At 40.0% G+C, this 15,977-nt stretch overlaps 3 protein-coding genes across 5 annotated transcripts; 2 read left to right on the plus strand and 1 right to left on the minus strand.

Annotated features, from left to right (window-relative positions):
- Window positions 1-381: 381 nt before the first annotated feature.
- On the minus strand, window positions 382-4,610 carry LOC102713444 (polyadenylate-binding protein 2-like). Of its 2 annotated transcripts, none has more exons than XM_015833722.2 (6): window positions 4,422-4,610; window positions 4,225-4,336; window positions 3,442-3,512; window positions 1,041-1,232; window positions 811-932; window positions 382-734 (listed from the first exon to the last, which is right to left on the minus strand). In XM_015833722.2, exons 1-6 carry the CDS (start codon window positions 4,524-4,526, stop codon window positions 686-688), a joined length of 651 nt encoding a protein of 216 aa, XP_015689208.1. In that variant the 5' UTR covers window positions 4,527-4,610; the 3' UTR covers window positions 382-685. The 2 variants fall into 2 exon arrangements, with proteins under 2 accessions (XP_015689208.1, XP_006647930.1); XM_006647867.3 differs by having other exon boundaries at window positions 4,237-4,336; window positions 4,422-4,609.
- Window positions 4,611-4,872: 262 nt separating this feature from the next.
- LOC102713714 (24.1 kDa heat shock protein, mitochondrial) lies at window positions 4,873-5,827 on the plus strand. Its single transcript, XM_006647868.3, has 2 exons — window positions 4,873-5,192; window positions 5,298-5,827. Exons 1-2 carry the CDS (start codon window positions 4,943-4,945, stop codon window positions 5,702-5,704), a joined length of 657 nt encoding a protein of 218 aa, XP_006647931.2. The 5' UTR covers window positions 4,873-4,942; the 3' UTR covers window positions 5,705-5,827.
- Window positions 5,828-8,307: 2,480 nt separating this feature from the next.
- LOC102713986 (LMBR1 domain-containing protein 2 homolog A-like) lies at window positions 8,308-15,729 on the plus strand. 2 transcript variants are annotated; one of them, XM_006647869.3, is made up of 14 exons: window positions 8,308-8,766; window positions 9,430-9,506; window positions 10,238-10,396; window positions 10,631-10,844; window positions 10,925-11,011; window positions 11,095-11,234; window positions 11,437-11,517; window positions 12,280-12,344; window positions 12,551-12,726; window positions 13,416-13,546; window positions 13,643-13,730; window positions 13,889-14,102; window positions 14,417-14,514; window positions 14,676-15,729. In XM_006647869.3, exons 1-14 carry the CDS (start codon window positions 8,599-8,601, stop codon window positions 15,168-15,170), a joined length of 2,193 nt encoding a protein of 730 aa, XP_006647932.1. In that variant the 5' UTR covers window positions 8,308-8,598; the 3' UTR covers window positions 15,171-15,729. The 2 variants fall into 2 exon arrangements, with proteins under 2 accessions (XP_006647932.1, XP_015689542.1); XM_015834056.2 differs by lacking the exon at window positions 8,308-8,766 and adding an exon at window positions 8,969-9,043 and having other exon boundaries at window positions 14,676-15,728.
- The last annotated feature ends 248 nt before the right edge of the window (window positions 15,730-15,977 follow it).

The following is a 15,977-nucleotide window of genomic DNA, read 5'->3' on the forward strand; positions in this document are numbered from 1 at the left end:
ATATGTGAGTGTGACATATGGAAACAGTAGCTTATTTGATTAAAATACCTAGCCACAATTTTGGCAAATTATGAAATCCAACCAAACACCCCCAACTGTCTCATGCCACAATGATGTTTTCTTAGACTAATCTTACCTTCGATGTATATCGTAAGATTTTTGGTAAGAGTTCATTTATGGATTAGAATGATTTTTCTTTAGATGAATCTTAGCTCCGTTCACTTATCTAGATTTATCCATTGATCACAATAATTTTTGTTTGGACGAATCTTACCTACGTTCCATACGTAAGATATCTTTATTAACTTGATTCATCCATTGATCATATATAGTTTATATGCGTGTCTGGCATCCATATGAAGTTAGAAAGTCTTGCACTCGGGATCAGTCATCAGAATCATATGCTTATATCCAGACGGGCTATATGGCAAACCAATATCATATGATGCGGGTATATTATAATAATAAAATAACAATACTACGTTTTGCGTACAGCAGGGCCAATGGTACATGATACAGATAAGCAGATAATACCAAAATGGAATATGGCGGGGTGTGAACATTCACCCAGCACGTCTACTGGGAACCAACTAAAATACCAGATAGTAGAATTATTTCTGGAACCAACTTGGCTGACTAGTGACTACGCTTGGTGCTGCGTTTCACTTCATAAAAACCTCGTCCTTCAAAAGTATGGCCTGTAGCGCATTGGACGGCGGAATCTGGGAACTCTCCTGAACAATCATACACTATAGATTAGACACTAGACAAAGAATTAGACATCTATATTGTCAAAAAAGTTAAACTCACCCGTAACCATAAGGTGGGAAATATGGGGCCCCATATGATCTATATGGGTAACCATGATAAGGATTGTATCCACGTGGTGGACGCTGCTTCATCCCAGGGACGTTAGTCCTCTTCGGTGCCACCTGTTGAGCACAAAAAAAAGATGAGTAAATTGCGAGTGCAAAAACATGTGAAAAAGGAGTTTTTGAATCCAACAGATCACACAGAGGATCTATTGGTTATCTCTGCACCTTTATCTGACGGCCATGCAATTCAGATTCGTTCAAATTCAATGCCTCCTGGACGGCTTCTTGTTCGAGGAATTCCACATAAGCAAAACCTTTTGGCTGTCCAAACTTGTCAGTTAAGATCGTCACTCTATTGACTGTGCCACAAGCTTGAAAATGCTGCTGCACTTCTTCTGGGGTACATGCATAATCAACCTGCAGTAGATGATTGTATCATTAAAATGAATGCCAACTAGATGTACATGTGAAACTAGAAATCAGTTTGTGCTTGCAGAGTTGGTCATAGAAATAAAATAATGCTCATAAATTGATCTTATCAGCAGTATAAGACAAGCTGATATTAATATTGGGATTTTAACTGGTTACTATCACAGGACCATTTAACACTTTCGAATGATTCACTGTGCTACACAAGCACCTCAGTACAATACAAAATTGCAATGCCTAATATTGATAGAAAATTTTACATGGTTCATAGAAGGTGAGGAAATTTATTTGAAGTAAACAAAAAATCAATGTCTAAAGGGTGTTTCAGGCTAACCCTGGTCAGACGACACTTTGGGTGATAACTAACAATTAAAAAACTGGAAAAATTACAAGGGAAACATTATATGTATATATGATGTTAATCTAGGATTACAATCGTAAATGCCAGCTGTGTTTGTGATGTGACAAATGGAGTGTGAGAAACATACTGAAGCAAGAGGAAGCATATTAACATCCTAACAAGAGAAACTTGCTTGGACAATGCAATTTCTGGACTATCATACTACTGTACAGTCTATACTGCAGGACTTCTAAGATGTCATAGTTAAAAGAATTTTTTTTGTTAAGCATGCAAATGCTGTTAGTCTTCATATAAACTATGACCTTCAATAGCATTTATTGAAGATAAATGTAATCCCCAAAATATAATAATCGCATTTATGCTGTCACAAAAACATCATAAAAATAATTCAGAAGGTCAATGAAAGGGAGGGGGGGGGATGTAGAAGAAAGATGGATGTGCTTTGACATCATAAGATAAGTAAAAAAGGAATAAAAGGAAGGATGGAAGAAAATATAAAGATAAAGATTAAAGTCAACAATAAGGCTCCCTAATATTAGGCTTATATGTCATACCTATGCACAATTCTGATGATTCTCATTGGACCAGTCGTTAAGAATCACATCACATCATACGCAGGTTCAAGTCTCAAGCGCCAAGGAGTGTACAGCAGCTTTCTAGACTTCCTTTGCTCCTTCAAGGATATAACCTATCCTAGAATATTCATGGTTGTTTTCCCCCTTTTCCTTTTTCTTTTCCTTTTGCACATGCTCTTTTTTTCTTTTGCTTGTTCTCTCTTTTTAAATTTTTTTCAGGGAATTTTTCTCTCTCTCTTTTTTTTCTTTCTAAGCTAATACTAAATAGGGGCAGATGTTCAGAAAGGCTTGATCACAGCATACTACCCTGCGGCCATCACCATTATTCAATCAATGCAGAAAAACAAGACATATGATAGAACACCATAAAGACATATAAGATACTACTTTGTACTACCGTTAGCAACAGAGTGTCAGCAAGCACAAAGGAAAAATCACAACAACAATACAAAACTTTGAATGGCATTTTTATGTTTTGTTGTTCAAATGCATGGCATTAAGCATGGATTAAAATGAATAATGGTACCCAAACTGTGTGAGCTTGAATGATGTCTTCTGACATTTAAGACAAGCGGAAGTGAACTATTTAGGAGATAAGGCAGGCTATTAGGTGAGCTTTAGGGGAAGTTGAGAAAAGGAGCAGAGATAAGGCAGGCTATTAGGTGAGCTTTAGCGGAAGCACTCTTTGGGTGTATGCGTGTTGTGGTGGTGGTGGTGGTGGGGTGAGAGAGGGGCAGGGGGGCTACAGTTTGGCACAAGTATTCCCTCCGTCCCAAAATAAACCAATTTTTCACTATTTACCTTCAATTTTTGACTCTTCGTCTTATTTAAATTTTTTTTGCGATTGATATTTTTGTTTTTATTAGATGATAAATCATGAATAGTACTTTACGTGTGACTAATTTTTTTCTAATTTCCTAAAAATTTTTAAATAAGACGGATGATCAAACGTTGGACACGGAAACCGGAGAATTCGTTTTTTTTGGGACAGAGGGAGTACCTTACAGCTAAGTGAAATGCAATTAAGGCCTCTTTCAACTAGCAAGAAACCAACAGACAATATCTAACAAGATCTTACACTGTATATATATCTATGTACCAACACTCCATACTTAGTGCGAAAATTTGAGTAGTACTTATCAGTGCAATGATATAGTAGCTCACAGATTTCCATGGTATAAGCATGATGCTCGCTACAGACCTTTTTTTTTTGTTTGTGTGTGCGTGTGTGAGAGAGGGAGAGGTCCTTATAAATTCTTACATTTCCAACATACACAGATCGAGCATCCACCTGCTCCTTTGCCTCAGCTGTAGACGCGCTAGGGTCCCCTCCTACAAAACAAAAGGGTAATAACATTAGAGAAGTTGCAATGAGTATTGACTAACCAGAAAACTGAAAATGCCGGAAATCCAACATAGGGTCAAGGCTCATTCAGAAAGAAGTTTGAAGTGGTGAAGTGCTATTTCAAGAAAGATAAATACCAAATCAGATACTACATTGGACAACAACAAGTTGACATAAATAGTATATAATAGTAACTATTTCAAGTGAAAACTACAGCAAATCCTAATCCAAAACTTTCAGGGCTTGTCCAGATATACATTCAATAATGATATAGGGGTAGGTAAACTGTATCCCAGCCACATGGACTAGCAGGTAATAATATGTGTATATCCATATAAGGACATGGTCAACAACAATAAAAATGAAGAAAGCCAGGACTTAAGCAGATTGTAAAGTGGGACAAGTTAGCACAAGTTACATATTCAGATGTACCCTTGATAGGGCACTGGGAACAGAATAAAAATTTAACTTCTTGATCCAATATAGATACAACTCAAGTGTTTACGGCCGATCGATCTAACCACGCCAAGTTAGTTGAAATTACGGGACCTTGAAAAGTTTTTAACTTGAAAAGTAGTCAAGTAACCTACGCTAAGCACAGATCCTCACACGATAGATTGAATGAGGCAAACAGGCAATATGAACTTAGCAGATCGCAACAAGAAAAACAGAAGATAGTTCGGTAGTCAGCGAGCAGACCCGGTGGACCACCTTGCATCTCCTTGGCAACCTTCGCCTGCATGTCGCGAAGGGCCGCGGCCTCTTCCTCCATCTCCTTCAGCCTCCGCTTCATCTCGTCGAGCTCCTGCAGCTGCAAGAACCAAAGAGGACGGTCAGCTTCTCGGAGCTAGGGTTAGGTTCAGACCATAGATTCGCGGATCGGGGAGTTGGGAGACCTTCGCAGCATCATCCCCGCCGGAGGCCATGTCGACGTCCGCGCCGTCCATGTCCCCGTCCTCCGGGATCTCCTGGCCGTACACCTCGTGCTCCTCCTCGTCCATGGCGTTCGCCCCGCCCCCTCCCCTCGTCGATCCCCAATCTGACACGGTTGCCGTGGTGCGTAGTTCGGTATTCCATGGTTTTGGCAAGGGATCTAATCGGGAGCAAACGGATGGGACTTAAACGGGCCGGATATTTTACTGGGCCTGTAGATATCGGCCCATCTGAGTCGGTTATACGTGAGGCCCAAGATGAGGCGTCCCACCGGATAACTGAAGGCGGCTCTCCCGCGCCTTCTGGAACCTTCCCGTCGCGAGCGTCCAGCCTTGCTTGCAGCTGCGGCTTCCGGAAACTTCTGAATTCTTCTCCAAGATTTGCCGCCGTTATAAGTAGCATCCTCTATCCTCTCGGCGGCGCCATTCTTAGCGCAAGAATCCAAAAGAGAAGCTCAGTTACGCACCGAGAGCAGAGGAGAGCCATGGCTTCCATTGTGGCGTCGAAGAGGATCCCACTGTTCCGCCTCGTGGAGCAGCTTCTCGCCGCGTCGCCAGCCCCAGGCGGCGCTGCCTACGCTCTCAGGCCGGTGGCCGTCGCCGGCGGCTCCCGTGGCTACAACACCGGCGCGCAGCTTCGTCGGTACGAGAGGGACGAGTCGGACGAGGACGGCGGCCGCGAGTACGAGACCAGGCGCCGCACAGGCGACACCCCCGTGCCCGCCTTCTTCTCAGGTAGTCGTCATCTCTCGCCGTGTCAAGCTCGTCCACGCCATTTCTCGTTTGCACCAATTTATTCCGTCGATTGGCTGTAACTGAACATCTCTCAACTTCTGGCAGATGTGTTTCGTGATCCGTTCGGTGCTCCGCAGAGCCTGGGGCGGCTGCTAAGCATCATGGACGACCTGGCATCGCCGGCCGGCCGTGCCACCGCCACGCTGCGCCGCGGGTGGAGCGCCAAGGAGAACGACGAGGCGCTGCATCTGAGGGTGGACATGCCGGGCCTGGGGAAGGAGCACGTGAAGGTGTGGGCAGAGCAGAATAGCCTCGTGATCAAGGGCGAGGGCGAGAAGGAAGCCGACGAGGGCGCCGCCCCGCCGAGGTACAGCGGCCGCATCGAGCTCGCGCCGGAGGTGTACAAGATGGACCAGATCAAGGCGGAGATGAAGAACGGCGTGCTCAAGGTGGTCGTGCCCAAGGTGAAGGAGGAGCAGCGCAGGGACGTCTTCCAGGTCAACGTCGAGTAGGAGGAGATCGATCCCCGCAGCGTGCGAAGTTGCAAATGGAATCCTCTAGTTTTGCTTTCCAATAAGCAATTCGGCGTGCTGTAGTTTTGTTTCCCTAATCTACGGAGATCAAAGTTTGGTTTATCAAGATGTTGTTAACTTGATAATACTCTGTCTCGTACCGCATGCAAGATTCGTTTCTCTCGTGTCCCGATCCTGCACTGGTGAAGTGCTGGTACCGCTTCAATTCTTCTCGCTTTATATCGTGCGGTGCGGCGGCGCTCGCAGTGTGTAGTAATTCATTTTGCTGTACACGCGGTTCATCAAATTTCAGTTCAGAGTTGGTATATAAGAGTGAGCATTCGGGTATCTCTAGTAGCCTCTCCAAATGGCTCTATAACTTAAAATTTAGTAAGCCAGAAGAAAAAGATATCCTCTAAAGATCTTCGTATCTATTCGTTTTGAAGAAATTTTAACACATAAACAAGAAAAGTGTAGATAATGGCTTAATACAGAAATAGGATTACATGTTTATATTAATCCATATATAAATTTTGTCAAGAGATGAAATTTTTCATATACTTCCTCTCTACATGGTATAGAAAAGAAAATTTTCTTTTACTTTTATTACACTATCTAGAAATCCAATTCTTTATTATTCCTCCAAGACGAATAGCCCAATATACCTACTATCGGCTCGCTAAACCCAAATTTAGCAAGTTAAAGCCACCTTTTTTTTTATTAAAGCCACTTGCTAAATAGTAAACCCACTACCCTACCTTCTCTCCACCGTATACGATCTCTCCTATCAACAACATATCGGTACCATAGCCTTCTTGTGTGAGCCTCTGTTAACCTGTCATCGTCGCCTATCCTACTGCATCGACCATGCCATTCCCAACCATCACCAGCAGTTCCTGTATGCACCGGCGTGACCAAATAGGCATGTCGCAATTGCAGCCGTAGGGTTGATGAAAAGCACTAACGGGCATCATTGGAGATGGAGGTGCCATGCGCATCCCCTAGATCCTGACCACTAGGGAACGCTCTCATCCTCGTTCCTCTTCTAGGTCTAGAACCTTCTTTGGATTCGGATGAAAGTTTCGAAAATTTTTTTAATTCGGAATCGAATTTAGATTTTTTTTGAAAATAAAAGCGAATATAGTAAGAGTGATTCCGTCGGAATCAAAAAAAATGATCGGATACTACTTGGATTTTTTTCAGATATCTAAATTCTGAATTAATACATAAACCATTTAATTCAATTAGCCCAACCCAAAGTAGTCCATCATAACGGCCCAACCATCGTTAACCTTAGTTGGTTATGCCCGACTGCCTTCAAACAATCCAGGCATTTACAGCTCCACGCGAGTACGCCCCCACAACTCCACGGACATGGCGGATGTTTCATGTTATGGTTTATTAATTGCTTATATCTGGAAATATTGATGAGTTATGTTAGAAAAAATAACAAGTTATATTTCTTCGATGTTCTATGAATCATACTTTAAGGGTTTTTATATTCTGATTAATATTTATCACCATATCCGTTTTGATTCATATTCAATACATATTTGTATTCTGAAATATTTGATTCTGTTTTTTATTCGGGTTTTCTGATTCTGATTTAGAAAAAATAAAAACGAATATGATAGAACTAGTTTTCAAATGTATTTGATATGTTTTCATTTCTATTCCGCTTATACCAATCTCATGCATATCTAGCATATGTAGACAAAATTTGATAAACGTTTGGTGGGAAGCTACCCGGTGATAATCCGAAAGAATGATGTTCCTATTTTTTTAGGTTTTAATTTATTTTCTAAAGGTCATGACTATATTCTTATAATCAGCAAGAATATAAACTATGGCCACGTTCAGTTGTCCCTCTTGCTTATCTAGATTCCCTCGTTTTTCATGCGTACGTTTTCCAAACTGCTAAACGGTGTGTTTTTTACGAAACTTTTTAATAGAAAAGTTGCTTTAAAATATCATATTAATCTATTTAAATTTTTATAATTAATAATTAATTAATTATATACTAATCTATTAATACGTTTTCTGTGTTGTATAACTTGCCTAAAACAAACACGGCCTATTTAGAGAGAGAGGTAAAGATTATAGAGGAATCTACTATTGCCTGTGACTTCTGCGAATAGGGGCACCATAAAACTGAACTATGCTACCTGAAGAAGATTCGTTTAGCACCCTATAGAATATTCTTAGCTTAGCGAGTCACCGTTATATCCCGTCCTACATTTATGTGCTCTTCTTTAAGTCATGCATACATACTTGTATTTTCTATTGTAATACAAGAGTATAAGACTCCGTTATCTAAAATAAGAGTATAAGACTCGTTTTTCCTGCCGTTGGAGTACCATATTCGTTTAGCGAATCGAGGTCAAGCATTCGTATTAGCAGGGTCAACTACCTTAACCCAAACCAAAGAAGATACTCTACATACTAGAAATTAATTTGATGGTTTTCAGCCATGGCGTTCATTTTTCTTGCTTAAAATTCGAGCGAAGTTCCAAACAAAACAGGCTGATCACCCGAGGAATACATCCGATTTTGCGTGCGTGTTACTCCCCTCGGAGGCTCGGACCGACATTTTCCACTTTTCTAACAAACGTCTCGGTTTGGCACGGCGAGCCCACCACCAGCGTCTTCCCTCCTCCTCTCCCCTCCCCGCGCTCGTGCCCCCTCGCCGCGTGCGCCTCCACAGCTCCACTTCTCCGGAAGACAGACGAGGCGACGATCTCGCAGCCCACGCGGCCGCGCGCTAGCGTGCGACGCGGGGGAAGCTTCGGAACCGGCGGCCCCCGATTCCACCCGGCTCGGCTCGGACCGCCGTTGTTGCACGCGCGTCTCCTCCGGCCGGCCGCGGCGGCGAGGGCGAGGCGGAGGGCGGCGAGATGTGGGTGTTCTACCTGATATCGCTGCCCCTGACGCTGGGCATGGTCACCGTCACGCTCCGCTACTTCGCCGGCCCGGGCGTGCCGCGCTACGTCATCGCCACCGTCGGCTACGCCTGGTTCTGCTCCCTCTCGTTCATCATCCTCGTCCCTGCGGACATCTGGACGGTTAGATCTCTCATCCCTCTCGATTACGTTCCTCGCGCTGCCTGGATCCCCCAATTTCTACGCCGGTGCGGTTAGATCCGCTCCGGGAATAGCTGATTGCATGTCTTAGTATTTTTGCCAATTTGCTTTATGACTAAAGCACATTAGGGCATTATATTTGGGGTGTTTGACGAGTGATTTTTTGATGAATCACGCATTTAAATTGTTCCTGTTGGTCACCGGAATGAGGTCTGATAATTTATATGTAAATAGGTTCGTCCTGTCGTCTATCAGAGAGGTATTCATTACATAGTTCTTGCATATGCATCATTAATGATTAATTTGGACCCCAAATAGGTACCATAGAGAAGTGCATACGGCATGCCTGACCCCAATTAGCTTGCGAGAGTCTCCCTGGGCACACTCCTGACAACTAGTCCTTGTTGCAATTGTCATGTTGTTGAAGTCATATAAACTCTTACCAGAGGAACGCTTTGTACATAGATAACTTACTTTTGATGTTTGTATGTTAAAAAACTAAAACACCAATGAACAGTATATATATATATATATCCTGTCATTAAATATTCCAGTTTCTACGCAGGGAACTTTATGTGAGCACTAGGCTACTAGAAAATGATGTCGTTAATTCATTTTGTCTGACTTTTACATAATAACTTGCAGACATTAACTGGCCGTGAGAAGAGTGGCATTGGATTCTTTTGGAGTTGGTCATATTGGAGCACATTTATTCTAACATGGTATACTGTCATTAATTCATCACTATCAACATGTCTTTCATCATTGCCCCCATGGTTGTGATGCTTCTTATCATTCAAGCCATCTGCAACAGCTATCGACACGCATCCCCTATACAATAGATTGTTTCTAATAACAATATGTTAGCACTTTACAAATATTCAAAACGCATGATTCCTTTATTTTGATATGCTTCTTCCTTTACAGTTGCCAGAGCAGTGATTTAGCAAATCATTCTTTTGGTATCAATGCAATTTGTTTGACTTTTAACTAAACTAAGTCCATACTTGAAAGTTATTATGTTGCAGTTGTACTGCATGATCTGTCAACAGGATGCTTGAACAACCCTTCTTTGAATGCCTTCTCACGTGATATATTGTTTGTTTGATCTTTCATGTTACTTAAAGCTCATGCTGTTCCTGTAGAATGGCTTATACTATTTGCAGTAGGACAACCCAATGTCTTTCTTGGCTAGTAATTTAATTAGGCACTAGTTTGTGTTAGTATTTCTAGACTATATGTATTTTATTGGGTGTGCTAATGTTGTTCTATAGCTTGCAATGGTGTTTATAATTCAAGAGTGTTAATGTTTATTTTCTCTAAACAATTTTATCCTTGTTTTCTGTAAACAATGCCTATATACATGTCTCCGTAAACAGGGCGTTTATTTTCTCTAAACAATTTTATCCTTGTTTTCTGTAAACAATGCCTATATACATGTCTCCGTAAACAGGGCTGTAGTACCTACTATTCAAGGCTATGAAGATGCTGGAGATTTCACTGTTAAAGAAAGGCTGAAGACTAGTGTTCACATGAACCTTCTCTTTTATTCAATTGTGGGGGCCATTGGCCTCTTTGGACTCATACTGCTTCTAGTGATGCATAGAGCATGGTACGTTCTAACATTCACTTTATCAGTTATTATCCATATTCCACACCCATCAGATCTATAAATTTAATCTTGTGTAATATCTTGAAGCTACCATTAGCTACGAACAAATACTACTTCCCTTCCCAACAAGCACTGTGTTTCCCTCTCTTGAGATTGCTTCTTGAGAAATTGCTTTCATTTAAACTATTATTCTGTAAAACCTGGTCTCTTTATCTGCAATAAATATTTTGGCAGGGATGGTGGTATTGTGGGCTTTGCTATGGCATGTTCAAATACCTTTGGGCTGGTCACTGGTGCATTCCTTCTTGGTTTTGGGTTGAGTGAAATCCCACGAAACATTTGGAAAAATGCGGACTGGACTCACCGACAAAAAGTACTTTCTCATAGAGTAGCAAAGATGGCTCTCAAGCTTGATAATGCCCATCAAGAATATTCAAATGCAATTGTTGTAAGTATTTTTTTCTTAACAAATGGAAATAACCGATGTTGTACTTGTTGGAATTTTCTTAATTGTTTTTCCTTCTCCAGGTTGCTCAGGCCACTTCCAATCAAATGTCAAAGCGTGACCTTTTAAGGCCTTATATGGATATTATTGACAAAATGCTATCTCAAATGGTACCAATGCAATCAAAAGCATTACTTAATGTCGAACCTAAAAATTTGCATTAAACAACAATTTTTTATTCTGTCCATTTCAGCTGCAGGATGATCCATCTTTCAAGCCTTCCGGTGGAAGATTAGGCGAAAATGATATGGACTATGATACAGATGATAAAACAATGGCTACACTTCGACGTCAACTTAGGAGGGCTCATGAGGAGTACTACAGGTGTAAAAGGTATTATCTCATAAACTACTGGATCATAATAGCTGCTATTCACAAGTTCACATTTCTTTTAGTAATGTGAAGTATGACAAATGCAGGTTGTATGCACATTTGAAGGATAATAAATCATATTTGTTTAGAATACACAGTATTGAAGTGTATCACCGGTTCCCTATTTAAATGATAGTTTTACTTTATTGCTATGATTGCACAGTGAATATATGACTTATGTCATGGAAGCCCTTGAACTAGAAGACACCATTAAAAATTATGAACGACGTGATGCAAATGGATGGTGAGTTTATTTATACATCTTTGAACTATCCTATATGCACTAATTGAATACTTATTTCCCATAATCCCGCAATTTTGTTCATAACTAGCTAAATGCCCACGCTTTGCTGTTATAATATTTCTTAAAATAAATAAAAATACATTATCCATGAAATGTGTTACACATCTTTTGTCTATATGGAATATTCACTTTAATTTGATTTTATATGTGGCCACCCATTTAGATCTGATTGTTTCTTAATACTAAGAAGGTCAAGGGGTGATTTACAAAGTTTGCAACGATAATATGTGGCTGATTCACTATCACTACAACCTTCTTTTAAAGGAGCATAGACAGATACTGTACATGGGGCCATTGGGGCATTTACCTTTTGGGGTTTGTAATGCCACAAGGATATTGCACTTGTCAAATTCGCCTGAACAAGTAATGCAAGTGATATGCCCATTGTTCTGTAGGAGGGTTAGTTGGTTGGTTAAACAGGGAAAAAAGGGAAATTATGTACAAACAGAATATTTCAACTGTTCTGCAAAGGTTTGACTAGATTATTGTATTGGCTACAATGGTAATCTGTACTGATATTGGACTTGGTTTGATGGTATCCTGTTGCTCTAGATGCTTCTGTTTGTTGACTTGACTGTAAAATCTCCATGATTTGGTTGAAATTTTTTTATCAATAGTATGTTCTAAAAATCGATTATACCTGTCAGATGAGAGATCTGATGACAAGCAGTATGGACTTATTTTCCTTTTCCCCCTATACAGGAAATTTGTGTCAAGTTTCAGGGAAAGTCGACCGGGCACACTGGGTTCCCTTTTGGACACTATGGGTATTTCTTTGACCTACATTAACTTTTTTTAATAGGTTTTGTCCTTATTTATTTACTAGTCAAAATGGCTTACAATGAATTTAGAGATACAATGTTCTTAGTTAGTACACTTCATACTTCAAAGATTCTTAGTAAATTCAGTTTAGTGCTTATGGCTGACAAGTAATTGATGGGATTGACTCCATAATACTTTTTCATATTGTCAGAGTTCATTTGGCGCTGTGTTCTGAGGAAACAGCTCCAGAAAGGATTTGCTATTGTTCTTGGCTGTATGTCAGCTGCTATACTGCTGGCTGAAGCCACTTTGCTTCCAAGTGGTGTTGATTTGTCCCTTTTTTCCATTCTTATAAAGTCTGTAGGAAAGCAGGAGGTTTTGGTTCAGGTAAGAAATCGGGTGTAATTATTAAATTGTCTCTGCCTCACATCCAGTTTACGGGGCAATATTGTCATTTACTCCTAACTTTCTGTAATGCTTACTGTAGTGTGTTACTTGCGATTACTTAGACAATTTGTTTGTATATGCCACACCAATTTTGTGTACTTATCTCCCATTGGTTAACATTTTTTATTCTAACTAGCTAAATACATGTGCTTTGCTACGAAGAAATATGAATTATACGCATGTTAGTATTTTTTTTTGAACAACTTGTATTTTAGAGATGAAAAATATAACCTATATAGGACTATTTTGTAGTATTTTATGCATAAAGGAGTAGCTGGTAAGACAATACATATAATAGAGTTGATGAATGGCAGATTCACTGCCACTGCTATTACTTTCTTTTAGAATAGTATAGAGTATTGATACAAACAGATTTAGTACAAGGGGAAACACTTTTATGCTAATACAAACAAATTTATTACAGGGGAAAACACTTGTACGCTGATACAAATGAATATAATAGACTTTTACATCCGTTGTATCAAAGCATGATATTCTATTTCTCCTTTTGTTTTTATAAATAGATTTTCTTTCGAAAAATGGAGTTACCCCTGTCGTGCCACACGAATGTACAATTGCTGTATGTTATCAATCTTGTGTCATGATTCACAAAATTCATTTGTTTACAGGTTGCTGCATTTGTCCCATTGATGTATATGTGCATTTGCACTTATTACTCACTATTTCAGATCGGGATGTTAATGTTTTATTCTCTCACTCCGAGACAAACCAGTTCTGTCAGTTTGCTTATGATCTGCTCGTAAGTTTTTTATGTTTTCCTTTTCATACTTGACTTTATTCCTTTGCCAAAGCTCTTCAACTCATTCTACACTGTGCACCAAATGCTATTCTGCAGAATGGTTGCAAGATATGCACCTCCTATTTCTTATAACTTCTTGAATCTCATTCGACTTGGTGGCGATGCTAAAACTACTTTTGAGAAGGTGATAGTTGCGCAGTTCTACTGAATTACCTGTGGTATATTCTTTTGTTATTTGAAAGTGTTGGTAGTTAATATTGTAAAGGAAATTTCTGCCTCTTCTCTTTATTACCGCAATATCTTGTACTAGCTGATAATATTTGAACGGATCTTGTGTTTTAGAGAATGGGAAACATTGATGATGCAGTTCCTTTCTTTGGAAGAGGCTTCAACAGGATATATCCATTATTTATGGTTGTTTATACACTATTGGTTGCGAGCAACTTCTTTGGACGTGTGATTAACTTTTTTGGAAGCTGGAAAAGGTTCAAATTCCAGCGTGAGGAAGAGGATATGGATGGTTTTGATCCATCTGGAGTGATCATTCTGCAGAAAGGTAATGAACTGCCTAGATTTGTCCGGGGAGATTCCTGCTCTTACTTTCTATTTAGATCATATACTAACCTCTGTTATTATTCTTCTTACTGCTTGCCCCTTCCGCATCCACTAGGACTTCTCCTATTTCTTCTCAAACTTAAGCTGAAAAAACTGGGCCTACCAAGATTGTTGGGGGCTCTGTGGCTTTGATTAAAATGATGGTTTAGTGAAACTGTTTGTTTGATATATTCACTGAAAAATCTAGGGCAAGTACTCCATTTGATTCTCTGAGAAGCATGTTCCACTGAAGCAATTTATGCATTTTTCCTGCAGAGAGGTCTTGGATTGAACAAGGATGTAAAGTGGGGGAGCAGGTTATCCCATTGGCAAGAAATTTCAATAATGTGAACACGGATGTTGAATCTGGAAAGGTACCATTGGTTCGCACAAATGCTTACCCCGCATTCACAAACTTGGTTAAATAATGAGAAAATCTAACAAATACTAAATTGTTTCTGACTGAATTATCTCTTACTATGTTGCTTACTGGCATTTCTCCTTTCCCATTCTTTTTCTACTACATTGTACAAAGGTTGAAAATTCAATGGAGATGAAATCAGGAGCTACTTCCTCTAGAGCTGACGGAAGAGTAGGTCAATCCAAATATGCTAACAACAGAGAAACTATTGCTACTAAGTATTCAGCTATTAGAGAACAGAGTAGACAGCCAGTGAAGCCGTTGAAAAAGGAAATTTCGTCAACTTCTGTATCTTTGCTTGAGGAAGGGAGTTCTGAACAACGGTCCAATACTGGTGCACCAGTCAGCTCATCAGCTGGAATTTCGCAAACATGGGCTACAATGAAGATCGGTTTTCAGAACTTCAAAGCTAATATGGGTTCCAAGAAGTTCATTCCTTTGCGCCAAGATCCAGGATTTGCTCCACATTCAAATGTCTCTTCGCCTGAATCACTTGATGAAATCTTCCAAAAATTAAAACGGCGCCCTGCAGGTTTGCCTGTGGATTACCTTGACGACGACGATGATGACAACACTGGTGACATGGATCTAAATTTCCAGGATCAATGATATAGGTTATGATGATATTCTTTTAGAAGTTAGAATGTGCAAGCTCAGAAATCAAAACGATTTGGTAGCATTAGATGCAGAACAGAAGATACAGGATGTATAGATTAGATGGTGGTCTCGGTGGCCTTCGTGGAAGCTGGGCGCCTGCCCATCTGGAAAGCTGCCAACACGAAAGCATTATATGATGACAGGTTCTGCCCTACAGGCGCAGCAGATTCTCCCAGCCAGAGATCATGAGAGTACGGGACTTTCCTGCTTTACACATACTGTTAACATACTTTTTTTTTACTCTTCTGTGTCGGAGAGAATGCAGTCGAGTCGAAGCTGACGCATGTAAAAGTATCTAATGGCGGGTAGTATATCTTGAGAAAGTCTCAATTATAATGTATTAACTGAAAAAAGAAGTGCACATAAGTGTTTTTGTGTGATGGGAATTCAATTCTTTCTTTTTTTTTTCTAAGTTTTGCCCGTCAATATGACTTCAATTCTTTCTTGTCTGTTGAAACAGCTCTTGTGCATGCTCTCTTACTGCAGTGATCGAAGGAACGCTTGCTTATTGTTCTTTTGTGTTAGGTTCTCACCGCGTGGCACATGCAAGCCTATGGAGCCATTGCTTGGCATTTTTTTTTATCAAATGACAGATTTACAAACAAAAAATAACTTATGAATGAAACTTTTTTATATATGTATTCTTAACCATATAAAAGTTAAGGTTGGAAAATAAATTTTGATGAAGAAAATCCTAAAATCAACTCTAATTTAAGAGTTTTTTTTTACCATTTTTGAAAAAATACCTTAAGGTACCAT

This window comes from Oryza brachyantha, chromosome 2 (assembly GCF_000231095.2).
Source record: "Oryza brachyantha chromosome 2, ObraRS2, whole genome shotgun sequence".
In the NCBI taxonomy this organism is placed as follows: domain Eukaryota; kingdom Viridiplantae; phylum Streptophyta; class Magnoliopsida; order Poales; family Poaceae; genus Oryza; species Oryza brachyantha.